Source organism: Agelaius phoeniceus, chromosome 4, assembly GCF_051311805.1.
Source record: "Agelaius phoeniceus isolate bAgePho1 chromosome 4, bAgePho1.hap1, whole genome shotgun sequence".
Classification (NCBI taxonomy): Eukaryota; Metazoa; Chordata; class Aves; order Passeriformes; family Icteridae; genus Agelaius; species Agelaius phoeniceus.
In genome coordinates, this window is record NC_135268.1 from 31,320,967 (window position 1) to 31,348,636 (window position 27,670).

A 27,670-nucleotide genomic window follows, 5' to 3' on the forward strand; every position below is an offset into this window, starting at 1 on the left:
AAATTGCTCTCTGATTAGAGGTCTTGTCCTTGGTCATAAGTTTTTATTAGGTTTTTTCCTTGTTCATTTGTTTGTTGATGTGGTTTTCAATTTGAAAAGAAATTATTTTCCATTCTGTGTTTAACTTGTATTTTTATCTTTCTTAATGTGTTCTCAACATTTCTATTTTTTCTGGTGGGAAAAAATGGGAATAAAGCAGAAAACAACTGCTCAAAGAATCATTTCCTTCAGTTAGTTCAGAACCCTGATTTAGCATAGTATATTTGTCTTCCACTACAAATCAGCTACTTTCTAACTGTCAAAGCCGAAAAGTAACTGAAGTGAATAATTTGTAGGCTGATTCTTTAACAAAACCTGTGGATATCTTGCTAAATCACAGCAGTGGGGTAACTGTTGATGCCCTGATGTAGTGTTCTTCTCTCCAATAGCTTAATATGCTTTCTAAAACTAAAGACCATCTGTGTAAGTGTGGTTGTGAATGGGCTTTAAGTGTGGTGTTACACAAAGGAAGGATGATGGGCTGGTGTATAAATCACTGGAAACATGCAGCTGCTGCTGCTGGGTGAGAACTTGTTGGTTGAATAAAGAAAAAGTGTAACTGAGAGTGAGCTCTGCTTTTGAACACAGTTGCTCTGTTGGAAGATGTGGAAGAAATTCCAGTTACGCTTAAACATATGTGCATGTATTTTTCAGTTCTTCTATATAAACAAATAGTGAGTATGTGGGTGGATCAGTGGCATCAGATCATGCAAATATATGGATTTTGGTGGAGCTGGGAAGGAAGATTGTCAAAATTAATGCAGTGGTGTTTCCTTTGCATGTAAATGGTGTCCTCAGAGTACTGACAACAAATTACTTAAAATGCAAGATTGCATTTACCTTTAAAATATTTCATATTAATTAAAAAAATACAAACTCAAGATCATGAAGTTTACCCCTTAAGAGCATTTTAGGGGAAATGGTTGAAGCAAGTGTCTTGAAAAATCCCTGTAACTGAAAGTTTAGTTGTGTTGTGCCAATAAGATCTAGGCAGTCCTGTGCTGAATATTCTGAACACAGTTATGCTATGCCCAAGTGTACATCACAGTTGTTAAAGAGTTGAGGGTCATTTTTCAGATCATCATCAGTATCCTAAACATAGTGATGAAAGCAATCATTGATCAGAAATCAAAATCAGCAATCAGAGCCATCAGCATGGTTTCTGCTGCTGAACTGTGTAGCTAGTTTTCTGGGAGAAGAGTGAGGCTATTTTTTAAAAATTTTTTTTGGTTGGGGTGTGTGCAAATTACAGGATCTTGGGACAGTGAAGCCATTCAGTCACCGGGTGGATTTTCCAATGCCTTCATTTAAATTTACTGCTTTTCAAGGTGTTGCCCTCCAAAGTCAGGTTAATCTTGATCTTTCATTAAATTCTTTGCTAGTGTTTTTTTTTTTCTTTTCTAGGTAAAGAAATTAAAAGCCTTTGATGGAGATGTATCAAAACTGTCTCAAGCTGATTTCTTCATGTACTTACTAATCCAGGTGCCAAAGTAAGGAGATGGTTGGTTTGTTCTGTTTGTGATAAGTGTTCTTTTTTGGCTGTCAGTTCTAAACCTGTTCGTGTACTCCAGCTATGCTCTTAGGATTGAAGCCATGGTGTTGGAGAGGGAGTTCTCACCCTCCTGTGCTTCTCTACAGGATGACATGAAAATTATAAGACGGGCAACAAAAGGTAATTAAATATGTTGGGACATGCCTAATACTCTTGTTTTTGTTAGCATGTTAATTAGTCTGCATTACGAAGACCAGAGCTTGAATTTCAGGTACCTTAGCTATTAAAAGGAGGCTAACTCCCCTCTGACAAATGCCATCAGGGTGTGCCTGGTGGATCTTTGCTTCCAAAATCAAAAATCTGGAGACTTTGGGTGCACTAGCAGCAAATTCATGTTCAAAGCCTAAAAGTAATGTATCTTAAACTGACAGAAGCAAAAGTGTCTATGACCAAATTAGGATGTCATCTTTTGAGTGCAGTTTGCTCATTCCTGCACTGCTCTCCCTCTGATGGAATGTGGTTGTTACACCTCTCTGCTTATTCTTTCAGAGATCCATAGAAAAAAATGACTATTTTCTAAGTTTCTCTATTGGCTACTTCCTTTTGAGGTGGCGATATTGATAGGTTAAAATCTTTATTGTAAAGAATACCTTTGCTATTCCTTGATTTTCTGTTTGTATTCTCTGTTTCTCTGCATACCTGTTCTACTCTTTACATTTCTCAAGTTTTGAACTGCTGCAGGTGCCTGTTTGTTGGGTAATGTAGGGTCTTCTACTCTGCAGGAAAATAGTTGATTTCCTGGTTCCAGTTAAACATTAATGCTGACCCTTTACATTATCTTGAGTTCTTCTTTGTCCTGTTCCTCAATATGAAATTCGTATTTCATGTTGGAAATTTTTTGACAGGCTACTAGATCACTGCTTAGACTGCTTGTAGTGGGTATAAAATAGTGCACTAATTAAAATATTCAATTATGAGCCCTGGTGATTAGAATAGTCCTTTCAAGTGAAAGCAAAGGGAAAAAAAGCATTTTCCCACCAGTGGGGATTGAACTTCTCATTGACTCAGGAAAGTGTGCAGTACTTAGGATTAGGTCTGAGTTTGGCCTTTTATTAGCATCTCTTTTAAATCGTTGTTCTTTGTGTTTTGAGCAGCAGACATATGTGAGGGAATATGTTATGTATAAAAGTAGCCACACCTTAACGTCCTTCGTGTCCTTCACCCAAGACATATGTAAAGTGGTGAATTAATGCCCTCCAGAGAGGAGCCACTTTGGTCTCCAGCTCCTGCATCAGGCCAGTCACACAAATCACTGACTGGGCCTTCCCTGTGTTCAGTCCACTTTGTCATGTGCTCTTCTCCTTTTGGTCTTTTCACTCCAGGGTTTGTTGATAGCCTCAAGTTGTTTAGGAACTATGTCTCCTTTTCTATTGCTGTCTCCTAGGTTTCTTTCCTGTAATTAAATGGAGAGAATATTTACTTCAATTTTAATGCTGATAATCACTAAGGGTTAGGATGGTCTAAACAGCCTGGTGGATTCTCACCTAGCCTGCCGATGGATGGATGTCACAGAGACGCGGGGCGGGCTCCTACTGTGTGAAGTCTTTAGGAGTTGCCTTCTCCTCTTGGCCTTGTGAAACTTGCTGTTTTCTTATTTATTCTCTCCTCTCTCTTCATCCTTGTGTCCTCACCTTGGATCTATCTTGTTAGATCAAATGTTATTTAACTATTTCTATGTTTTTAGGTTGCTAGTATTGAAATACAAATGTGTAAGGGCTATGGGCTTCCAGAATAATTCATTACTGTACTGTGTTGTGCAGCTGAATGCAGGATAAATTACAAAATGTGGACTTGGAACCAAACTAGTTTTTCAAAGTATTTACACTACAATCAAAAGGATTCCACCTTTTATTTTCTTCATTGATATAACATATAGTACCTCACATTACAACCAGCTCATAGTGATTTTCTTGCCATATGGATAATTGCAAATTTGGAGTTGCTTGGTTTGCTGTGCCACATTTATTAACTCTTTACAGTTTTGAATTTCCACATCTTATTTCTAAGGCAATTCCTCTGGTGCACATATATTGTTTTTTGCACATACACTGTTTTTTGCTGGTATATGGCTGGGTGAAAGGGTGTATGAATTTACACAGAACACTACTGTGCATTTTGCAAAGAAATAAACATACATACATATAAACCAGGCTTGTGTGATGGGAAAACTTTAAAAGGCTGTTTTATTCCATGTGACTCCATGTCACACTGAATACAACTTTGTGCTAAATCATCTTTGATATGACAAGTAAAACAAATGCTGCTCTAAGTTGGTGATCATACAGAAATAAAATGATGATTCATAATGGGAGTGGGATAAGCAAGGAAAATTTAAACATTGTCTGTTATCTTTTCAGGCCTTACGGCCAAGTCTCCTAAAAAAAGAGTTGTTGTTCAAAAGCCCAATCCTGGCAGATGGCAAATGGATCCTGCAGGGCACAGAGCACTTGCCTCACACTGGAATAATTAGTAGGTGGTGAGGATACTTAACCACTTGCATGAGACATTTTGCACATTGCAGAATTAGCCCCCAAATGTTTCCTTAGCTGCTGGAGGTTGCCTTGGAAATACTACACTTGCTAAGTTAAAGTCTGAAAATACACTTGAGGTTTGTCAGTTGTGCTTGTGAATTGGAATTAAATAGTGCCATTATCTTTCCCATGACCTCTTCAGTTTATTGGAGTTTCTTGTCAAATTTTAAAAAAAAGCTGGAGATGAAAAGGAGCTTGCTAACTGACTATATTTCTAAACAAACAATTGTTAGACAGCAATTTCCTTGTTCCTTACAGAGTTAATGACTTGTGAGGAGCTGCATTCCATATTGCACTTGGTCCTTCAGGCTGGGAATATTATGAATGCGGTAAGTGACATCCCAAAGGGAGATGGCTGGTGGGCTGTACTTCCTTGTTAGTGCTGCAGTGCTCTGATGTCATGCCTCAGCTTCTCATTTGCTCTTCTGCAAATTGTTTCTTTTTAGGGAGGTTATGCTGGCAACGCTGTTGGATTCAAACTGTCGTCGCTGCTCAAGCTGGCAGACACGAAAGCAAACAAACCTGGGATGAGTCTGCTGCATTTTGTTGCTCTGGTATAGAAAATGTATTTTGCTGGTATAAGCAACTTCTATAAATATAGGTTCATTAATTGATACACAATATAAGGGGCCATGCGCCTCCAAAAAGCAACTGTCTCACAGCTTTGATTTAATCTTCACCTTTCTTCTCCTGCCATGAAATTCACCAAAAATTACCTCTACTTGGTCATCCTATCAGGAACCCCACAGAAAGGTTAAGTTTTTACATCATGTAGAAACTTGCTTTCATCAAACTTCTTCACTGTAGATTTATTGTCCCAAATTCTTACACTGTGGAAGTGGTTTATTTTGATAAAAATTCTCTCAATCTTCCCATTGAATCTTTTGAACAGCCTTCTTGACAGTTTTTTCTTCCTCCTTAATGACTGATGTGTGTTTTTTAAAGCTGCTGCAGACATTTTCAAGCTATTTTTCCTTCCTTTCAAACTTTTTGATTTTAAAAGGGAGAGAATTTAAAGGCATCTGTTTGACTTTGGTTATCTGTGTACAAACTGGCTTAAGAGATTTAATAGGGTATAAATTGATGTTTGTGCAGGAAACATCGTATCTGCTCAAGCAGTGGCATCAGTAGATTGTTCTTTCCCTGACATTCCTTATTAATACATCTGGCTTGTGTTCACTGGCAGAAGCAGCTATTATTTTACGCTGCAAAATGGAAGCTGTTGTTTAAAATCTCCAGTTCTGATCCCTGCCTTTCTTTAAGGGATGTCCTCCACTCAGTTGTGTTAGGATTGAATGGGAAGAAAAACAATGCAGGAGAGAAACCTTTAAGTGCCCTCCCAGAAGCTTTAGAACTGCCAGACTTAGGGATTTTGGCATGGTGCTGGAATGTTAATGGATTGTGTGTGTTTTGGTTTTGTTCTGTTTGTTTCAGGAAGCCCAAAAGAAAGATGCTGCTCTTCTCAACTTTTCAGAAAAAATTAGGAGTGTTCATGATGCCGCCAGGTGAGTTAAAAGAAAACTGAAAACTTACGGTTGGAGTGAAATTGGAATTTTCTCATTTGCGAAGCAATGAGGCTTATTCAGGAAAGTCTTGGCACAAAAACAGATCTTTACAAATGTTTACTGTAGCTTTGAGGTCTTCATTTCCATTTACTAGCAGAAGTATGCCTGCAATGTGCCTTCAGGTATGAGGTTTTTTTATTACATGATCTCCATAGGTTTTTGGTAATTCTGTCTCTGTCAAATACATGTGCCTTTTCATTACTTTCAAGGGATTGAGCTAAAAGCATGGTACTATTTTTCCTTAATCCAATTTCCATCAATTTCTGAGCAGGCTGCAATACTTTTCCAAATCTGGTATCAGGGGCAGGTGCTGGCTTCACTTAGATGCTTTTTGAGGTTTCATTTGCTGTCTTGGAAAATCTGAAGGGTTTGTGGCTCTGCATTTTTTCAGCTTAAAGTCTGAAGCTGCGTAATTTTAAACTGAAGCTGATTCGTACCTCAGTAACTGTGCTTACTTCAGTGAGACAGTGTGATCTAAATCTGAAACCTGGAAGCTAGCAATGCTGAAGTTCTGTTCCCAGTTTTGCTACTTCCTTACTCTTGAGCTTAGGGCAATCTATTTACATTCTTTTCCCAGCTGCAAAATCCAGTTTCTTAGATCTGATGGAGGGTTAAGTAATGTCTGCAAAAGACTGAAATCTTCTGAGGAAAGGAGTGGCCATGGAGTTAATCAGAAAATTTTTGAGGGACCACCTGTGTGGCTCTCTGCCATCCAACCCACACACCTTTTTGGCAGTTTGCCATGTGGCCTGCTGGGGAATGTAGCCTTCCTCAGCATCCAAGCCCCCTGGCAAACAGGAGAGAAACAGGCAGAGTCCCAAATTTGGTGATATTTATTTTCTAACCACTTTGTTCTTTGATCACCTTTGTTAACACTGAAAATCTTCTGTTGTAACTCATGCTGAAGTCTATTCAGGGAGTGCACTTTGTACATGAAAATGAAACAAAATTAAATATGTACCTCACCACTGGGCATGAGGAAAGTCTTTAGAGAGAATTGTCATGTACAAGTTGCTCATAAATCCACCCAGTTAGAGCATGTTAAAACAACTACCATTATGTTGTTTATTTTTTGTGTCTTTCCTTCTTTACTTGTAGGCCATCCTCTTCCTCCTTCACAGGCAGAAAAATGTAGCCTGTATTTTCTACTGCTTTTCTTAGTTGCAAAACCACCATGTTTTCCCAAAACAGGGAACTATTATATATATTACTATTATATATATAATTATTGCATATATAGCTCTAATATGATATTAATTTGTGTGTGTACTGACAAACTTACAGATGTGTCACCATCTGCTGCCATGTGCATTTCAGTCAGGCTGCCACAGGTTCTTTAGCTTTAGTGTTTGAAATGGTGCTGGTGAGACAACCTTAGGAGGAGCATGTGTACAGTTGTTAGTTCATATCACTTGGCTACCTATACTGCTTCCATTCCTAAGCAAAGTTTAGTTATTTTGTGAAGGAAACGCCATAGGTTTAGAAGCATTTACCCTCAAAGTGACTGGGAGGTTTAAGTGGGAGCTCCTGTTATATGGAAAGTGAGTCTCCCAGGACAACACTTAGATTACACCAGATCAGATTCCTGTGAGCTTCAGTTTCTGAGTTCCCTTTTCACAGCAGCAGCTTCACTGCTGGTGTTTAGTAGAAGGATGAAATATTGTAACTGCAGGGTTGAGACTGTGTGGGTTGCATTGCTGTGGCTGCTTAGAAGAGTGTGATGTGCAATTTCATGATGCCAGATGCTACTGCCAAAATCAGTAGTCCTGGCTGATGGTCTCTTGTGGCCCCCTTTTTGTGGTAGCTCCTGCACTCAAACAGTCATGTAGTCAGTTGGACCAAGCAAAGGATCCATCTGGAACAAATTGGCTTTTTCCTTTTCCTAGGTTAATTTTTAGTTCACAGAGATGGCTGGCCATCTTGAAAATGAGTGCTAGGCACCAGGAGAGAACAGGAACACCTGGACAGAGGCAGGGCAGCAGTAACCTTTTTAAGGTTAGGTGGGTAGGACTGGCTGGAGTTAATCATGAAACCACACCCCATGGGAATCTTTTCAGGTTGCAAATAAGAAGAAATGTGCTTATCTCTCTCCTAATTTTCAGTGTCTACTCTGGAAAGATTTCCTGAACAGGCAGGTCTTGTTTGATAGCCTGTTTGCACCTCATGTAAAGCATCCACTTTTGCAGTTGTGGCTAACCTGTGGGCCACTCCTTCTCTCTTGATAAACGTTCTCTGTACATGCTATTTTTAGGTTATCCATTGATAGTGTAGAAGCAGAGCTGCACTCACTGTCTGTCAAGACAAGATCTGTTAAAGACAGCATCCGACGAGACCCAAAACTCTTTCACCAGATGGAAAACTTTCTCCAGGTTTGTAGGATATCTGTGTTAATGTGTTACTGTTGCCTGAATACAGCAGCATTCCTCAGCTGAATGTAATTTGTGTGGACCTGTCAATAAACAGAAGCACTGTTCTAATATGCCTAGCCTGTCAGTTTGTACAAAGGTGTTCCAGCCTCCTGCTGTTTGTCAAGTAAGATTGTTGGAAGGGCTGTGTTTTTACAGGGAGGGATATTGAGTGTACATTGCCCAAGGCTTGTTAGGCAAGCGTGTTTAGTGCGTGCGAAGTCACTGATGAAGATCAGTAGTTAAAATAAAAGACAATTTGGAGTGGTCTCTGGTTTTGTACTTTGCAGCTGCCCAAAATATAATGTCTGCATGTTAGGTTATTCTGGAGCACATCAGTTTTAGCTGAGGGTGTGCTGAGGGACGAATCTTGATGGCTGGGTGACTGAAGAGATATTGCTGGAAGCTGGAAGGTTAAGGGACTCTTTTCTCTACTAATTTACCCTTAACACAGAGTCTCTCTTACTCAGAGCCATACCATTATGCTGTGTGGGTTCTCCTTTTTTTTTTATTTTATTGAGTACTGCAGTGACTTTACAGGCCTGGATGTATATAGCACTTACCTTGGAAGCAGAGTTTTTGGTATTTTCTGAGTATGTGGTGATGCCCCGAGAAATACATATTATACTTCAATTAAATGATTTTTTTCTGTTTCACACTACAGGTAATTATTAAAAGTAAGAAGGCAGGTGTTGATCTGGAACTTAACCCACCCTGATTTTCAACTTGCAAATGTAGTTAATAGTCCCTGTAGTTTTTCAGGAGATGAAAAGCTGATGAAGAAAGGGGCAGGTTAAGATTGAAATACCTGTCCTCATTCACTCTGAATTGTTGGCTTTTATCCATTGCACCCAGACTCTTTAATGTTATGTTTTAACATGTTTGGGATTTTAAAAAATTTAATAGGTGGTTTTATGTAACACTGCAACCTTGTTTAGGCCACATTCCAAAAGAAATGTTGGGGAAAAAATAATTTACAAATGCATACCTTGCATAAACATTTCCGGATTTTGTTTCTAAATTACAGGTGATAACCAAGCTGATCTAAAAGTCAGCTTTGATTATTTCACCCTTGTGAATAAACTCCTGAAATATGTGGGAGGAACTATTTTTTGATGTATGCTTTTATCAGTTGTCCAGTTTATCTTCAGGTTTTATTGTGGACTTATTTGTCCCCTCTTTTTTCTTTTTTTTCTTAAGACTAGCAAGTCATATTTATTCCTATCCTAGTGGTAAAATTTTCCAAGTAATTCCTGAAAGGAGGTTTGGATTAAGTGGTCACCAGTGCCTCCAGCTGCATTTTCCCACCCCAGTGCTACATTATGAAAAATGAAAAATATTTAGGTGACTATGAGTTAGAGAAGAGATTTGTCTGAAGAATTAACTTTTCTTCTCAGGTTACTTTGAGCTACAGGTGGTGTCAGATGGGGGATTGTGCAAGAATAGAAGTGGATAGCTGGTGATGCAGACAGAGGAGACAGGGCACCTAATCAAAGTGTTTTAAGGAGTTCTGCTGCTCAAAGTCTAATCACAGCCTTATTCTCTTCCTCCTGAATCTTCTTCCACTAAACTAGTCTCATCCTGTCTGTATTGCTCTGTACTTATGATTCAAAGTGCTACTTTAGGGGAACGTTTTCGGGATGTGTTAAAATACATGTATTTTCAGTGGTTCCTTGCCTTTCAAGTATGAAAACCTTTTTTCTTGTAGTCTATGGTCACCTTAGGAAGGAATTGATTTTGTGGTGTATATCCATGAATCAGTTCATGTGTGTTTTTGGAAAAGTGGGGAGGAGGAATTAATCCTTCATGCTTAGTTGAAGGTTGAAGGGGAAATGGGAAAATAAGGAATGAGGAGCTTTTAAGGAGCTCCCAGGACGTCTGTCAATGTTTTAGTACAGTCTTTGATTTTACTCATCTAAAACTTAAAGCAGTAAGTTTGTTCAAGGGCTTTTGAGCTTTTTCCTGGTTTCCATCCTAGTCACGAGAATGTACTTTTTGATTGATCCATTTTTCCTGACCTTCTTTACTCAGTTTGCTGAAATGGCATGTGTCCTTTTGTTAGTACGAGATCTCCATCAAAATTTTAATTTCCTGGGCTCTGTAACAGCTTCTAGCTTGGAACATGAATTTCATAAGTTCCTAATATATGCATGACCTGTTGTGACTTTAATTTTTCTGTCTGGTTCATGTGTGTATGGTTTTTGCTGCAGTTTGCTGTAAGGCATCTGAAGGAGCTTGAACACCAGAAACGAGAACTGCAAAAGGAGGGAAATGCTCTCATTGACTTTTTCTGTGAAGACAAAGAAACTATGAAGTTGGATGAGTGTTTCCAGATATTTAGGGACTTCTGCATAAGATTCAACACATCTGTTAAGGTAAGAGTGCTGAATGGGATTCTCACACTTCTGAAATGGATATTGGCTCACATGAATTAAGTTGGTTTCTCTGCTTAAGGGGCATTTTGCATCTTGTAGTATTTGATCTATTTGCTCAAATGACTACAGAAAACTGCCCTCCTGGAAGCATTCCTTGCCAGAAGCCAGGTGGGAATGGCCATTGTGAGCAGCCCTGCTGCTCGGCATCTTCTGTTTCAGGTGGGCCAGACCACTGGGATGATTGTTAGGGTTGTTCATTGACCTGCTTGTAAGTGGGCACCTCCCTTCTGTTTTGGTGAGGAGGCTGGTGGCTACTAAGCTGAGCTGTGAAACAGATTGCACAGATTTCCTGACCATGGGTCACTGTTCAGGTGTTGGCCTGGTAGTATTGGATAGTTGGAAAGGCTTTGAGGTGTTCCCTGCCATTCCTTGGATGTACCTGCCTGAATCCACACTAGCTCAGGCTCTCCACTGCCTTCCTCTACGTGGCTAGAGGCACTTCACCAAATAAAGTAAGGGCTGTGTATTCTACTTTGTCCTTTCAAAGGATTTTTGTGGGTGAAAACTTGAAACAGGCCTATGGCAGCAAGATACCTTATCCCCAGTGTGACATTCATTCGCTGAGTACCCTGAATTGGTCCTAAATAATTCAGGAAATGTACTAAGATGGAGGAGCAGTATTGGTGTTGGTTAGTTTTCGTTCAGCAAAGTCTGTCTATTGTTACAGACATTTTTTAGGTCTATATAAATAGAATTAATGAGCTGGATCAGTGCCCTTTTGCAATCTGCCTTTGGCAGCACTTTGGATAAAAGCTTTGGTTCAGAAAGAAAAGAACAGTGTTGATTCGGAGCGAGCTGACAGGATGTTCAGCTAATGTGCCTGTTGTACCATTAGTTTGCCTAACCTTTACCACCCAAGACAGCACATAGTTACAGGAGGGTGCACATTGCACAAATGTCTAAAACCAAATGGTGATAGCTGTTGCAGTCAGTTTAGCAAGAGAGGACTTCATCCAGATATGTTCAAATACTGGGGATTGAAGATTTCATTCATAGTCACATATTACAAGCAGTGGATGGATAGCTATTACTTTTGAGGTCCCCTCTTTGTAATAAGCACATACACTCTAAATAATGACAAATTAGACTCTTGCTTGCAAATTTGAGAAGATTTGCTTGCTAACTGTGGATTGACCATTGTTCCTACAACATTACCAGAACCATTTAGAATAAAAATGGCAGTTCTGACAAAAGAATGTGATGTGTTGACAGCACGTCCAACAGTCTAAAAAGTTGGCTTGTACCACCATGGCCATGTGCACATATTTCAAATATTTAAACTTTTTTGCAATTTTTTGGCATGTCTAACTATGTGCTTAAAATACGTTCTTCATCTGAGTAAAATCTCCTAAAGATATTCTGGGTGAGGTTAAAATATTCTTTTTCTAATATGGTATTAGTATCTGCCACTATTTTTAACAATTTCTCTTGACAATGGCATATTTAAAGTTGACCTTTAGCATTTGGCAAGAATTCATTCTGTAATTCCATACCTGTGAAGGAAAGCTTCCTGCCAAACATTTTTCCTGAAATGTGAGTTTTTTCTTTTTCCTTTCTTAGATGTTCAGGTTTCTTAGGTCTCTAATGCATCCTATCTTTCAGAGCCCAGCATAGTCTCAAATCCACTTTAAGAGGTGTAGATTAATCCATTCATCCCAAAGCATTAGGCTTTTGTTTACTGAAAGCTTTCAGGTGACTTTTCCTAGTGGTGCAGCTCTTCTGTTGTCACAACAATGGAAAGATTGAGCTACACAAAGCGTTAGACAAATAAAGGTGTGATTTTTTAAACAGTGTGTCATTGATTAGACCAGATTTAACAACATGCTGGAAAATCATGTAATTTTTGAATCCTCTGTCAAGACTAGCCTCTTCTTCCTTTCTTTTGCTACAGCTGTACTGGCTGCAGCAAGCCAAGTTCTTCATTTCAGAAAGTAACCCAGAAAGTTCAACCAAAGGTGCAGTTAAAATAAATCTGAAGCCTAGAGGTAACAGTTAAAATGCTGATATTCACAGTAAATCACTGCTAATTATTTTAGTAAAAAAGTGTTTACTGTGTTGTCTTTCAAATTCAAACTACCTCTTCTATGGCTTCCTGAACCAAAATCCCTCAGTTTAGCTGCCAAAATCTCCTTCCTACCGTGGGCAATCTCTGTACTACAGTTGGCAGTTTTTGAAACCGACAGTGATTATGAGATCCAAAATTGAAGTGAGACATTGACTGATGGTCCTTGAGTGGTGTCAGTTGATGTCTAACTATTGTGAGGCATTGTGTTAACTTTTCTATTTGCTTTCATATGCAATTAAGCAATGCCTTTTCACAAAATTTTCAGTCTGTAATGGTAGAGGAAAGTATCACTGTGCAGAAGTTGGACTTGCTGAGGAACAGTTGCAGTTGTAGTAAGGTAGGTTGGAAAAACCGCATTGGCTGTGTGCTGGTCAGACAAGTTTGTCTTAAAATAAGAATGTTAAGATTAGATAGAGGTTTACTCACCTGGTAAGACTGCCACCTTTAAACTTAGTGAGGACTTGGTGCTCTCCATCTTACATCTGGAACTCTTTGGCTCGAGCAAAGAGTGCTTGGGCACTGGAACAGGCTGCCCAGGGAAGAGGTCACGGCGCCGAGCCTGACAGAATTCAAGTGTTTGGACGATGCTCTCAGGCACATGGTGTGACTCTTGGGGATGGTCCTGTCCAGGGCCAGGGGTTGAATTCAGTGATCCCTGTGTGTCCCTTCCAACTCAGCATGTTCTGTAATTCTAAGATGTGACATCTGCTTGGGTTTGATGGGTCAATTTGTTGGTCTTTGCAAGGTCTGGTGCTTTTTTTTGCGTATGCTGACCAGATGGATGTGTCATCCCATTGGTTATGCAGGGAGCTGCTCTCCATAGGGTTAATGGTTGCAGGCTGTGGTTGCCAAGGTGATTTCATGTGTGTGTATGTATTGGAGGTTGGGAGTGGGTGACAGCAGTAGGAGCTAACTTCCATGGGAAGAAATAAAGGGAGAGAGGAAGGAGTGTGCCTTGTTCTTATGCATAGGACACTGTCCTCTGAGACACATATTTGTGATTTTCCTCCTTCAGGAGAATAGGGAACGAGAAATCCAGGAGCTCCATAGTCTGCAAAGGCGAAAGGAGCTGGAGGAGAAGCGTCGATCCTGGGCAGCTGGAGAGCTTGGGAGCTTTGGGAGGAGCAGCAGTGAAAATGATGTAGAGATGTTGGCTAAAAACGGACTTGGAGAATTTCTTCCCTTCTTGCAGCAGAGGCCTCAGAGCCCTTTGTACAGAAACACAAATTCCAGACGCTCTCGACTTTCTTTGGGGATGACTGCAGACAGGGAGTTGCAGAGTTTCCTGGAAATCTCCAAAGATGAGGATCCAAACAAGTTTAACAGCCTTCCCCGTGCAAACACCCGGCAAGCAAAACCTAACGTAGCCTGGACGGAATCCAAGGAAACAAGAGATCTCAACTTAAATACCTTGCACTTACACCAGCAGTCTGAAATGGAAGTGAAAAGTGGTGGCCCTGTGCAGGTGCCTCCAGCTCAGCCCAGCCACCTCAGCAGCTCAGCCAGTCCTGGTGCCCATTTCTCACAGAGGAGCACTGACTACAACTTGCACACTTCCAACGTGTCCTGCGAGGAGTCCACAGACATAAATGCTCTGGCCCTTGCAATTGAGGAGCGTGAACTTGTTAAAGGGTTACGAAAGTTTGATATCCAAGGAGCAAAGCCTGCAGAAGATGCACCTTTAATATATTTAGAGGATGCTGGTGGGACAGACCTGGAGACTCTGGATGATCTGAGCTTCCGTTCCCTGAGCACTGCCGATGATGAGCTGCCTCCAGCTGGCAGGAGTTCCAGAGAGGCCCGTGACCATCAAGCCAAGACAGTGGGTTGCAAGACTGAAGCTTTAGAGCCCAGCAGCAGCAGCCCTATGTCTATGGATACAAGTGTTTCAGGAAGTAGGGAAGATGGGCCAGTGTGCTACATGTCAGATACCACGACTGATTGTTCTTTGACGTTGGACTCTGAAGAGGGAAACGATTTTAAATCGGCAGACAATGAAATAAGAAGTGAGGCTGGCAAAGCATGCTCTTCTGGCAATGATGCTCAACACAAGGCTAGATCTTTCTTCTCAAACCTGAATTCCACCTCTGACAAGGACCTGTCTCTTCACACTTCTGCCAATGATAAGGATGATGCTGATAGCAAGCACACCCTTCCTAAAGAAAAACCCATAAAAAATAAAGATCCAGTAGGACCAAAGACAAACTCTCTAAAAGATCGATCTCCAAGCTCCACAAAACCCAGTGGCACTCGCCCTAACCACACAGCTCCTTCCAGACCTGTCAGAACTTTAAATGCCTCTGAGAATGAAAGTATGAGGAAAGTAGTGCCTATTTCTCGGTCGAACAGGGCACCCAGCACCGTGAAAAAGCCAGAAGCCAAGCCAGCCCTTCGTGAAAGCAGCACCGTGGAGAGTCGGCTGTCTCACCGCAGCTCTGTCCGAGGCACAACAGACACACTGCCAAGAAGTCCCTACAGGCACAGCATGTCAGTAGAAGAGCCAAGGTTACGAAGGGGCACTGTCACCTCAAGCAGTGCTCATTTCGAGAGGGACAGAGTCGCTCTCAAGAAGCCAATCTCTAAACCCATTAGGAGTAATGTCAAATCAAAGACAGATGAAACAAAGATGTGTCGCTCCAGTGTAAAACCCCAGACCCCTGCAGATGACACCAAGGTTGCCACAGTCAGTATTCCCAAAGCACCACCTGCTGTCCCAAACTTTGCAAGGAATACAGTGGCCTCTTCTTCAAAGCGTGCAAAAGTGGATCTGTCCACCTCATCCAGACCTCCACCCATCACAAGGTCTGTGTCCCAGAGGCTGCCTAAAGGGAAGCCAGCAGCGACCTCTGATGATCCAAATCCAAAGGAGAACAGCATGAGTACTTTAAAGAGAGCAAATAGTGCTAGAGTGGTTGGAAGAAGCATCCTGCAGGGTGAAGCTGTCAGCACCAAAGCAGAGCCTGCACCAAAGGAACAGGGAACAGTGGAAAAGGCATCTCTTAAACTGAAGGATGCAAACCGAACCACAATTGGTAAAATCCTGAAGCCATTATTGAAATAAGGGAGAGGCTTTTTAATCTTGGAATGTGAACACTTGTCCAAGCACTGGATGTCTGTGTAGTGAAATTCCTTAAAACACTAACCTTGCCAATACATGGCATCATGTGCTTATTGAAGTACGGCACACTGTTGGAAAAGGGCAAGTAGCTGTGTTCTGGTCTAAATCCTTTTTTATGAATTTGAATGTATTTAAAGCTACTGTGATGGAATGTGAGCAGAAGAGCAAATCTTCACATTTGTGATAAAAAGTTACCAAAAGCCAAAAAGTTTTAAGAAGTTTTAACTATGAGATGAAACACTTTGTGACAGAAAACATGGATTAAGGCCAGTTTTTTTGTGTATATAAGATTCTTCCTAGGACTCAAGCCTTTGTGCTTGTTGTTTTCTTATTTGATGTCAAAATGAATCCTGTGGAACAGTACTGAAATGAACTTAGGTGATTGTACTTTCCATTGCTTTCAATTCCTTGGATTCGGGAGCTCTTTTTGCCTGTTGCAAAGTCCATTGCTGGCAATTGGACAGACTGGGAACTGCTGGCCAAAAAATTGTAAAACAAGACCTTTGCTGTTTATGGCTGTCTTTAACCTCCCTGAAGAATTTATAGCATGTTTTATGAATGTGTATGTGTGTCTGGGGAAGGCTTTCTGCTGGGCAGGAGGCTTGTTCTCCAAGAATGTGGCAGCATTGTCTTGCATGCACAAGTGGATATGGCTGGTGCTGCATTGGATAGCACAGCTGGAGGCTGTGCCTGTTGGAAGGGCCATTGGCATGACGACTACTCCTGACTTGTTTTGATCACAAGCAAACTTGCCAGCTTTTGGTCATACTGAAGTGCCATATATTTATGATACATATCAGGATATTTGCAGTTCAGCTCTTGAAGGCTGCAATGTAGTGCCGAGCACTTTCTTACCATTCCATGTTTCCACTGGTTTGTATACTACCAAACTACTTGAATGTTGCAATGGCTCTGATTGAGCCATTCGTTTCCCTGCCTCCTCCTCCTCCTCCTCCTCCTCCTCCTCCTCCTCCTCCTCTACTCCTTCTCCTTGTCAACAAGAATATTTAGCATGAAACACAGAGCTTACGCATGACAATGTTTTTGTAGAGTTCTTTGGTTGCTTCAAATGTGGGGTTTTTATGTTTAAAGACTCTAAAGGAATTAAACTAGCATTTGATAAGCTTTTTGCAAAGTAAAAACCACCCCTTTTTACTTGCAGATACAAATTTTAACTTCTCTCAGGCTAAGATACAGAGAATGAGGGAAAACTCATTCAGCATGCTGTGCATCTTCCCAATAGAAATGTATTTAGGTGGAGAAAGTGCTGTTCTCCTAAGCATTATTTAAAGAATTGCCTTTTATTCACTTACGAATTAAGCCTCATTTAAGAATAAAATAAAAAACAAAAGGGAAATCTCTTTGGACAAGTGGCACTGACATGCTAGTGCTAGATCTGTTTGTCTGCTCTATCCCTCTGTGCTGGGAGAGTGTAATTCAGTGAGAATGAGCTCACATGCTTCTCACGGGCTGGTATCAGGGACAGCTAGCTTTGAGGTTTGAATCTGGCAAGGGGCCTTTGGCTCCTCCCACATACTAGCCAGTCTTGATGCAGACATCATACCCAAACACCATAAAGTATTGCACAGGGCCTCTTGTTTGAGTCTGTCCCACAGGGAGAATTTATAGAGCCCACTTTTCTGCAAGGGCAAATGTTTTGCTTTTTGGATAAGCTTTTTGGACACTGCCTGCATTGTGGGTTAGATACAAAAGCATCTCCCTTTATATTTGTATCTGTATGGATGTATGCACATCTGCAAGAGCAGATGATTGACAGTTTTCCTTTTTTTTAAAGAAAGCAACAAATTTTATTGGTAGCAAGCTTGAAAAATAATTTAAATGTGTTTGGAACATGTAAATAAATTTCTATAAATCTGTGTAAAAGAAAACCAACTGTATTTAATGGAACATTTATACATTTCTGAGTAACTCGGTAGTTTAATAAAGTTCCCATTTACTGGGTATGGTGTTTGTACTTTCTCCTTCCTATTACACTCTTGGCTTTGGTCCTGGAGATCTCAAGCAGCTGAGTCTGGGTGGGTGACTGTGGGAAGGACTCTACAGCAGAAATTGTGGTGTTTGAAATCCTGGGTTTGTTTTTATATTGAGACATGCAGTTGAACTGCAGTTTCTGGACATTTCTGGGCTGGGACTTTCTGCACAGGTTTGAGTATAACATGGAAGGCATTGGAGGTGGATGCAGCACTTTGTGTACACGCTGTATGTTGTGGCCAAGACAAGTGTTCATGGCACTGACAAGTCTGGATCTGTCGCTATCTTCATGCCTTTGAGCTTAGCACACTTTATTGAGAAATTCTGGTCTACAACTCCCAGGACTGTGGAAATACAGAACAGCCTGTTTTGCAGGAGCATGTGGTGACTTTTGCACTGCAATTGTGATTTTTTCAGTTTTGTCCCATTCTCCCATTATTTTTCCTTCTTTATTGCATACTAAAGAACATCTATTCAGCAGAAAAAAAGTGAAATCCAGCCAGCCTCCTTATCCTCAGGGAACACTTCCTCTTCTCTGCTATGGAAATCATTTCTGGACTGGAATTGCTGCTTTTTGCAAACTTGTTTAGCCCCTGACTTTTCTAGTTTGGTGAGTGTCTCTCCCCATTTGGAGTGGCAAGCACCTGCTGTCTGCCAGTGCTGAGTGACAGCTGCTGGTGGAATCTACGTGGGAAAGCCCTTCACCATCAAAAGGTGTGTCTCAAAAGTTTGTTTTTTTAAACTTCATTTTTATGTCAAAAGGGTTTATAATTACCAATTCATTATTTAAACTACCAGGTGTCAGAGGCAGTGATGCCCTGTAGGTTAAATTTCCCATGCCATACAATTTTCCCAAAGGCTAGCAGGGCACAGCACTCGCCTGTTTGCAGTTGGCTTTCACAAAAGAACTCAGACCTTGTCTCCTGCTTGGTTCTGCTGAGTGGCTGATGCTTCTGGCTGTGATCTGGGTCCATCAATCTCCTCTGGTCACTACTGAGGTGGCAGTGGAGTGGGGGAGCCCAGGGGACCATGAGGGTAATCTGGAGCTGTGGAGCTGGTGAAGATTGAGAGATAGAGGGAAGCTGTGGGAGTAAGAGGTGCTGATTCATACTTGGAGGAATTTAATATTCACATCTCATGTGGGAACTGCATACAAATGAGGGGCTCGGTGGATCCCTCATTACAACAGCTCATTAAATTATCAAGAAAGACAGAAAGGGTTCCCATCACACCTCCCACAGTGTACAAGCCTGGACTATGTCATTCAAAATAACCCTGCAGTATCTTTCTAATCTTAGTGTCCGTCTGTGTGGATGGATGCAGACAGCCACACGCTGGCTCCTGCCTCACCCTTCCCCAGCCAGCTCCGTGCTGGAGGTGTTCCCTGGGTGCTGACCCCGAGCTCCCAGCCCGGGGCTGTCCCTGCACATCCTCCCAGCCCGGGGCTGTCAGTCCCTGCACATCCTCCCAGCCGGGTGCCTCCGGCTCGGCCAGCCCTGCCCAGAGCCCCGGCTGCCCACCCCCGGCAAGGCCTGCCTGCTGCTGCCTGTGAGAACGTAATCCCTGTGAGAGAGGCCCAGCTAAACACTGCTCCTTTCAGATTTGCCTGCACAATGTTTTCCATTAACTTGATCCATGCTGTTTACATCCTCCTGCTGCTAGTGCCAGAGATAACTGCCTTGGGAACAGCTCCCTACAGGTATTGTTAACAGCTGCTGGAAACAAAGGAGTTTGTTCTAGCCACGTCACTATCTAAATAGCCAAAAATACGTTACTTTTTTATTACTTGCAAGCTGATATTAAAAACTCTGTTGTGTTCCCCTGGTTGAAAGATGCATTCTGGAAATCTTGTATGCTGTTACAGCTGGCAGCTGAAGAAGTGTCTGTGCAAGCCTAAAAGAAAGTGACACTGAGGCAAAGGACATGTGAAGGGACTTGCTGCAAGGTGTCTGATTGGCACCTTCAGCATCAAATACTTCCACTCAGAGGAAATTGTTTCAAGCCAGTGGTTGTTCCTTGCCATATAATTGGTTTCCATGCCTTTTCAGCCTGAAGGCTGAGGTTGCAGGATAGGCATTGGTTGCCTCAGCTGGCAACTTGCTCTGATTTAAAAAAAAGAAAACAAAAATCCTCAATCTGCAGCTGCGGATGTCCTGACTTTCAGCATGGAAGCACTGGAGATACGAGCTGGTTGACTTTAGTGCTGTTGTTCAGGGTGAGGTTGGCAGTGGCTGAGAAAATGCTCAGCGAGGGTTTGCCTTGTGTGCATGGAGGGGAGAGAGTTACACGAGTTTCTGAGACCATTCACACCATCTGAAGCAGACAGACTCCCTTTGAACAGAGATGTGCCTCTGCTGCTTTTGATCAGATCTGAACAATAGTTCCTTGTTTGTCCTATTCTATCCTCACTTGTTGCGAAGAGGAGTGGAAAAAAAGCCAGAAACTTTGATGCCTCCTCCTGGGTCAACTGGAGCAAAGATACAAACTCTACCTACTTTGGTTTTTGTCTTTTTTTAGACAATAGGACTTTGACTCATAGAGAGAGCTGTTGGCTTCAAATAACTCTCTGCTGCACAGGGGCAGATACTTTCAGTAGCTGCAGTGATCCAGTGGCAAAATGAGCATAAAAACAAGAACTCTGTTTATCTCCAGAGTACATCCCAGTGATTGTTTCCTCTTCTCTGAAAACAAACCCTAGCAACTGAATCCAGACAATCTTCATTTGGGTACCCAAGAGGAGCTGGCTAGAAAATACTTGATTCCACTTCTAAATAATTGTTTACAATTCATTTTATTTCCCTTTATTTTTCAATTTCTTTGTCATTAGAAGTAAAAAGGTGACCTTCAAGAGAGAGCAGTAAAGCAGGGCTGAGGGATACAAAGCTACTATCACCTTCACTTCTCTGGTGCTTGCTCCTCATGGTCCTTTTCTGTAGGTTTGGGGAAACAGATTAATTGACTCTCTATGTGCACTTTTGGTAGTTTCTTCAAAAGAGTAAGATTTTACATCTTTCAGGTGGGCTAGCACAAGCTGTGGGAAGGAACTAAATATATATCTGAGGTGGATATGTACTCAGTTGGTGTTAGGAATTACTGAAGCCCAGTAACTGGTGTGCTTTGTAGGGAAAAGTGCACAAGGAAGAAAGTGACAACAATAAATAGGCACAAGTGGAGACAAATGTTCAGAACCCTTACAGATCCCTTTCTGTCTGCTGTTTCTGGCAACTCTAGGTTTAAGCCACAGTCTCCAAGAGAAACCAGGACTTCCCTGTGCCTGATTCCACTGAATTGCTGCAGAAAGCAATTGCCTGAGAAACTGCTGGAGTCACTTGAGTTCTGGGGCTGAAAATAGGACACGTTGCTCACTTCATGTTTTGGTTTCTGGTGTTTCTCACGCAGCATTTTAAACTGATTCAGACGTATTCCCTATGCAAATCTTTAATCCCTGTTGTTAGGAAGAAAAATGGGTGTAAATGTGGTTTTGATTTTTTCCCCACCCTTTTACAGCTGTATTTACCCCTATATGTCCCATGACTGCTTCCTCCCACTTCTGTTTCCCCTGTTATAATCTTCCATCTTCCTCTTAAATTTTCCATCATCATTAATAACTCATCTCTCTCTTAATTTTATTTTCACGTGGCAGGCTTTCTGTACTCTTCCATTTCCTTCATCCTGCTTTCTCTGTTTCTTGATTCCAGTGGCTGTTTTGCTCCATCCCTTTCTTCTTTCTGCCAATGTGAGTCCTTCTCAAACGTCTGTCTGCAAAATCTGCAAACGGAGACCTTTTGCTGCCAGCTTCCAGTAAGGTGTGGGAATAGAGGAGCAAAATGAACTCAGGCTTTTAAGGCTTGCATGTCTGTATTTTGCAGCTTTGCCTTGTTGCTGCAAGTGAGTCGCTGGGGGAGGCCATTACTGAGAAGAGCATCTTTGCCTCTGTTCCGTGCGAACATCGCTCACCCCCTACACCGAGCAGCTCGTGAGGGAGCTGAGAATCTGAGCACATGGGGTGATTTTGCAGAGGTGGGTGAGGAAAGTCTGTTCAAATAAAGGTGTGACTAATTTAGTTCTGCGGTGTCTGAAAAGCCCTAATGAAAGACTGTCGACGACAGCTTCAAAAGCCATTTGGTGAAGTGATTTCCAACCCCACCCATAGTCTTGGTACCAGAAGCAAATACAGTTGTGCCGTCAGTTTGGTGCTGCTTCCCTGTGCACCAGAGCAAAATAATTGTATTATTGTTTCTTAAATTTGCACATAGCTTTTCATTGTATGGACTGAGGCTCCAGGATATTTTGGGTTCCCTGATAGGGTAAAAACCTTTTCATAAGAGCACATGAAAGGCCAAAGATAGCTCTTGAAGAACATATACTCAATTTCACTTCTGCTGAAAGTAAGTAATCACTCCAGGAAAGGGAGAGCACTTGGAACACATACATAGTATATTCATACCATAAGCACTGCTTATTGCTGCAAGTACTTGGTGCTCACATGTGTTCTTTCTAAAAAGAACAGAATCCTGTTTAAGACAGTCTTTCCTCCCAGGAGGTTATAGCCTAAGCAATTTAAAAATTGAGCTGAGAAGGCATTTGCAGAGGTCACCCAGCCCAGCCTCCTGCTCCAAGAAGAGCTAACTTCACACATAGGTCACTTTGCTGAGGGCCACAGGGCGTTGTTCTTTGCACAAAGTAGTTCTTAGAGGGAGGAATAGGATTTTGCTACTGAAATAAGGGTTCTGAAGATGGGAAAACCCTAAGGAAAATGCTGGTCTTCTGTAGGCTATGGCTTGAAATCTGGGAATATGTTGCAATTTTTAATGCTAGCCAGTCTGAGGTAGCTGATGGTGATGTGAAGTCAGTAAAGCAAGTAAAAGACAGGAGCTTGGCAAGAAATGTGAGAGAAAACTCAAAAGCAGCAGACAATCTACTGAATGCAAGAAAGAAAGAAGTTTGTGGCTTAAGGGACACCAGAGGTAAAAAAGGAACACTGGAAATTGCAAAGGCTTGTGGGAACAGTGGACATTTGCAGTTTGGATGAAGAAAGAGCAGGAGAGTTGAGAGATGCTCAGTAGCCAGGCTGAGGATTGGTCCAGCAGTGTTAACCTGAGCACAGATGAATGTGGACAGTTGCTGGCAGCTCCAAAATCAATCTGTGGGAAACTGAGGAATGACCCTTGTGAGCTCAGCAGCTCAAGCTGTCCGGGCAGAAGTTTGCTTACCCTCTTCTTAAAGGAATTAAGGACCAAATAGAATAGTAAGTTACAGTAAGTGTACCCAGTGACTAACTTGTGTCCTGCAGGATGGGATGCCTCTTTATGCATGCACTGTTAAGCAGCAAGTCTTCTGACAAACATGATGCTTCTGATGCTTGTTTTTTCTTGCATTGTGGCTTTATGAAGGAAACCAGCACCCTCACATTTATTGTAAAGCTGCTGCGGTCACCCCGAGTAGTACAAATATTCATATGGAGTGTACAAAACAGCAGCTAACCAGGAAGCCTAGAAATCTAGGAAGTATTTTTGCATTGCTGCAAAGTACTGCCCGAGTTACTGTGAGGGATTTGATGCAATCTGTTGCCAGAGACTTGAAACTCAACTGGATGGAGCATAGGCTGGATCATCTAGCAGCTCCTGCTTTTAGTGGCCTCTGCAAAATATGAGACTGGTTCATACCCAGGTGGAGATGGTCCCAGATCAGAATTCACGCTCTGAAGGATCTCATATTGAGTTAGGCAGCAAATGAGATGGCAGTAGGGAGAAGATGAATTGCACAAGCCAAATCTTAACCCCTGCCCTCTCTGTGTGTACCTTGCAGTAGGAATGTAACCAATTTTCACTGACTACTTGGATCTACTAAATAATATCAGACCCTGCAAGACAATTTACAGATGAGTTGTCAACTGAAGAGGCACAGAGGCACAGATGGCAGAGAGGTTGTGGGTGGGGTGTTAGCAAGGGGTGAGGAATATCCCTGAAATCTCGGCCTGTTCCTCATCTGTGCAACAAGCAGAGGAGCAAGGCCCCTGGGCACAGCCCTGTGGCCATGGGGTCCCAGAGGTTGTGGTGTCCCCAACCCTGCACAAAGACAGTGTCTCAAATAATGGGAAATGTGGCATAAGCAACCCATGGGAGAAGGGCATATGGAAATACAGCAGGAGACATTTTCGAATCATAGAGGCAACCAACAATATTAAAAAAACCCATAAAGCAGAGATTTGCAAGAATGTGTGACTTAAAAATTCAGCATGAATGGCAGTGGGGTCCATGACTAATCACAGAGGTCCATTGTATGATCGAGTTTAAATTCTTGTTTAATGAAAGTACTTCTCTGAATGTCTCATTGAAAGTACAGTAAATATCTCTGAATAAAATGTCCAGCCTTAATATACAACATTTTAAATGACAGAGAAATCACCCCAACCTTTGGTAAATAGTTTGAACACATAATCACGCTCTCTGTTTAAAACTGTCACAGGATTTCTAGCACAAATTAATCGGGGTGGAGTGTCTAATTGCTGGTAACTGGATCTGTTACAATGTTGTGTGCCAAACTGGCAAGCTCTTATTATCATATTTCTGCTTGATTAAGCCTTTGCAGGAAAGGAGTTGTGATTTTCCCCACTGAGGGTCCACAGTGGCTCTGGGGCCAGCCGGTGCTCCAGGAACAGTGTGGGTGTGGAAACACTTGGGAGATGGAACCCCAAAGTACTTCTGCTGCCAAGCTGGGATGGGGGAAGCTTGTTCTCAGCAGGCTGTGGTGGCTTTTGGCGCTGGGGGCATTGTTGCTGGCTCTTGGCCTTGGGCTGGTCCCCCTGAGCTCCATGGAGTCAGAGGCTGCCATGGGATAGCGGCTCTGGCTGGCAGGGTGCTGTGGCCTCAGGGAGACCCACAGGAACAATTTAGGAACCTGTTTAGCAGAGTTCAGTTTGACAGCAAAGTTAAGTGGAAGCTCTGGGAGGTTGGATCTGTGTTTCCTCAAGTGGTTTCCCAAAACCACTCTAGGTAACCCAAGCTCAGTCTCTGTTACACTACAAATGTGCCTAACAAAAGGGACTTGTTTCAGAAATACATGATAGCTGTGTTTAAAAGGTTATTTAACCAGGCATCCACTATGTGGCCAGTTAGAGTCCTCACACTTCTGGAAATCACCAGGGCTGTCTTTGGCTGGCCTTGTTGTACTTGCTGTTCCTTTCTCCCTGATGGGGACAATGTGGATGCTGCTAAACCCTATGGCTTTTCCCCTCTGTTGTCTTCTGTAGCTGGCCTGCAGCTCTTTGGCCTGATCCTCCTGTCCCTAAGTGAGGAATATGTATTTTTCAGTAAACCTCTCTCCCTTCCCCTTGGGACTGTGTTGAACATTCTCGAATTAAGGAGACAGTGATAACATCTAATGACTCATTTACTGACATCCTTTAAAAAGGGAACTCTGACTCTGTCCCTTCTTCTCCTGGGTTTCTTTCCCTCCTTCCCTTCTGCTAAAGCTGATGAGAAACCCTGAGCTATCCTACAGATTAAATGGCAGCTATGCCACTTGCTTCTCAATTGACCGTTTTTTGACTGTTTACTATTTTCTTTATTTTAAGGGTGCATTTAAGAAGAGAGGACTCTTTTTCCCCTTTCTTTTCCTTTTCCCCCAGTCTTTTTACTTTTTTTTTGAGCAGACCTGAGCTGTGCTGCTCCCTGATCACTCCTGTTCCCCGTGCTATGGAAATGAAACGTCTCTCAGTTGAGCACAACACGTTTGCTGCAGTGCCTCAAGGTGTCTATAAAACAGGTGGCCTCATCTCGGGTCGCTCTCCTTTATTGATGTTATTGCAGAGTCCTGTGCTATGGCAACCACAGGAGTTGCACCCTCTGGAGCTGGTTGGGGCGGAGGGACGAAGGACTCGGTGCCTGTGTTAGGGACCAGCCCTGCTGCGGCCGGCGCCCTGCCAGCGCGGGTGTTTATCCAGCACTGCCGTGACTCACAGGTGCCATGCTCCACCAAAGCCACCTCCAGCAGCCTCACGATGAATCACTGCAGCCTGAGAGGACTTGCAGCAATTCCTGGGCCACCAGAAGCATGATCTCATTGCCTGCTGAGTGGAATAAGGATAAAGTCACGTGGAACTCTGCTCCCAGAGCCAGGAACATGGCATCCCAGCAAAGAGCTTTCAGGTGACCTAATTGGGCATGTGATTCAGTGTTACAGGACCAAACAGGGCAAAGTTCCTTCTCACTGGGAAGGAAGGAAGGAAGGAAGGAAGGAAGGAAGGTACTGCAATATACAAAGAATTCATTTGAGGTTATGACTTTCATAACGAAACTTGTAAGGCAGGAAGGAATGATATGGCACAGGGTCTACAAAGGACTTGGCTTTAAGCAATTCTCTTTGCATTGACTGGTTTTGTCTCCTTTTTTGATTCTCCAAGTGGTATTGCCTATTCCAAGTGATCACAACGTGAAGTCTGATGATGTAATCTTTGCACACTGTGTCCAGCCCATGGAGCTGAGTTACTGTGACACTGGTTCAAACTCACTTGCCAAACCCAGCTGAAGGATTTAGTCAAGCTTTTCTCTAGCTGAAATAAATTGCTTTTGCCTCTTCTAAAAAATTAATTTGTGGCAACTTTCCATTCCAATTGGATTTATTGTTATTTCTTAGAAATTGCTGATTTCTGAGAAGGAATCAAGTGGTCTTTTCTGATTTCAAATATAAAAGATAATAACCCTTTACTCCTCCTTGCAAAGGGAGGGGATTTGCAAATCTTTAAATGCTATGAAAAGTGCTAGTTATTTTAAATGCATGGACTTCTAAAATCAAAACCAATGCAGAAAATTGGTAAGCTTTTAAAAATCATCTTGAAATTGTAAAAGGCTGATAATTTTACAAAAATCTAAAATCAACTCTTTTTTTTGGTAAAGAAAGGTTGGGGGTTGGATTTGATGAAGATGGAATTTGCATCTTTGACAATGAGGCAGCTCAAAGCTGCTTCTTGCCTCTATTGCTGTCAGCTGGAGTTCAGATTTCAGGAGAAATTAGAGGAAATTTATTCCCAGAGACTCCTGGGGTTTCAAGGTGCCACATCTGCTGGCTCCAAAGCATGCGTGGGAAGCCAGTGGGCTGCAGCAAGGAGCAGTCAGCAGGGCTCAGCTCCTGCACATATTTGCTCCTTGAACTGTGAGTGTTGGCCCTCGTCCCTCTTCCTGGGCAAGGCATGCCCACGTGTTGGTGCTAATTGGATAGTGCTGACAATCCCCAAAGTAATATTTTGGCAGCTGCTTTCCATTCCTTGACTCTGTTAGGTGTATGTTGGTGGCTAACCACATGTAACAGCTTGGGTTAGATAATGAAATCATTGGGGTAAGCACTGATAGCACTGAAGAAAATGATCCCAGAAGGGACTCCCTCGGTGTCGACCATCGAACAGCACCACCCAGCTCACTTCCATTAATTTTCCCTTCCCCAGGCCTGATGTTGTCTTGTGTCACAGAAAAGCCTTATGAAAATCTCAGCTGAGGATAAATGTGGTGGTTCTCAGCAGCAGGTGGGTCCAATGGTATCAAGCACCACAGCTGAAATACTTGTGAAAATTGGCCTGCTGTGTTTTCCTCTTCTGATCAGCTTCTGGTTTCAACACTTGTTGACCTCACAGCAGCCTGATTGCTTAGCTGGTTAAAGGGATGAGCTGCTACACAAGAACAAAGAAGCCTGGGGGATGCACTGCATGACCTGGGAAGCTCTCTAATGATTTTGTAGGCAAGATGAAAGCTGTCAGGTAAAAGGGTCTTTACCTTTCCCAGGAGAGCTACTTTGCTGGGGAAGGGTGCAACTGAGCATGGCCCAAGCCAGAGCTGGAGCACCAAGGGCATGATTTGCCCAGCCTCTGAGAATACCAGCTCTCTGTTCTGGCTTGCAGGGTTTTAAGGAAGTGAGCTGCAATTGTGATGACATCAGGCAGCTAACATCAAATTCAGGCTTGGTGAACTCTGAAC

The 27,670-nt window shown here is 42.3% G+C and overlaps 1 protein-coding gene across 2 annotated transcripts in view; it reads left to right on the forward strand.

Moving 5' to 3' along the window:
• Positions 1 to 17,674, forward strand: part of FHDC1 (FH2 domain containing 1) — a 36,831-nt gene extending 19,157 nt beyond the window's left edge. For both annotated transcript variants that reach the window (XM_054633421.2, XM_077177212.1), the window contains exons 5-12: positions 1,444 to 1,529; positions 1,611 to 1,711; positions 4,381 to 4,451; positions 4,569 to 4,676; positions 5,557 to 5,627; positions 7,939 to 8,056; positions 10,303 to 10,467; positions 13,608 to 17,674. In XM_054633421.2, coding sequence (XP_054489396.2) covers positions 1,444 to 1,529; positions 1,611 to 1,711; positions 4,381 to 4,451; positions 4,569 to 4,676; positions 5,557 to 5,627; positions 7,939 to 8,056; positions 10,303 to 10,467; positions 13,608 to 15,653 — 2,766 coding nt within the window. In that variant the 3' untranslated portion in view covers positions 15,654 to 17,674. The remainder of the gene's footprint in view (positions 1 to 1,443; positions 1,530 to 1,610; positions 1,712 to 4,380; positions 4,452 to 4,568; positions 4,677 to 5,556; positions 5,628 to 7,938; positions 8,057 to 10,302; positions 10,468 to 13,607) is intronic.
• The last annotated feature ends 9,996 nt before the right edge of the window (positions 17,675 to 27,670 follow it).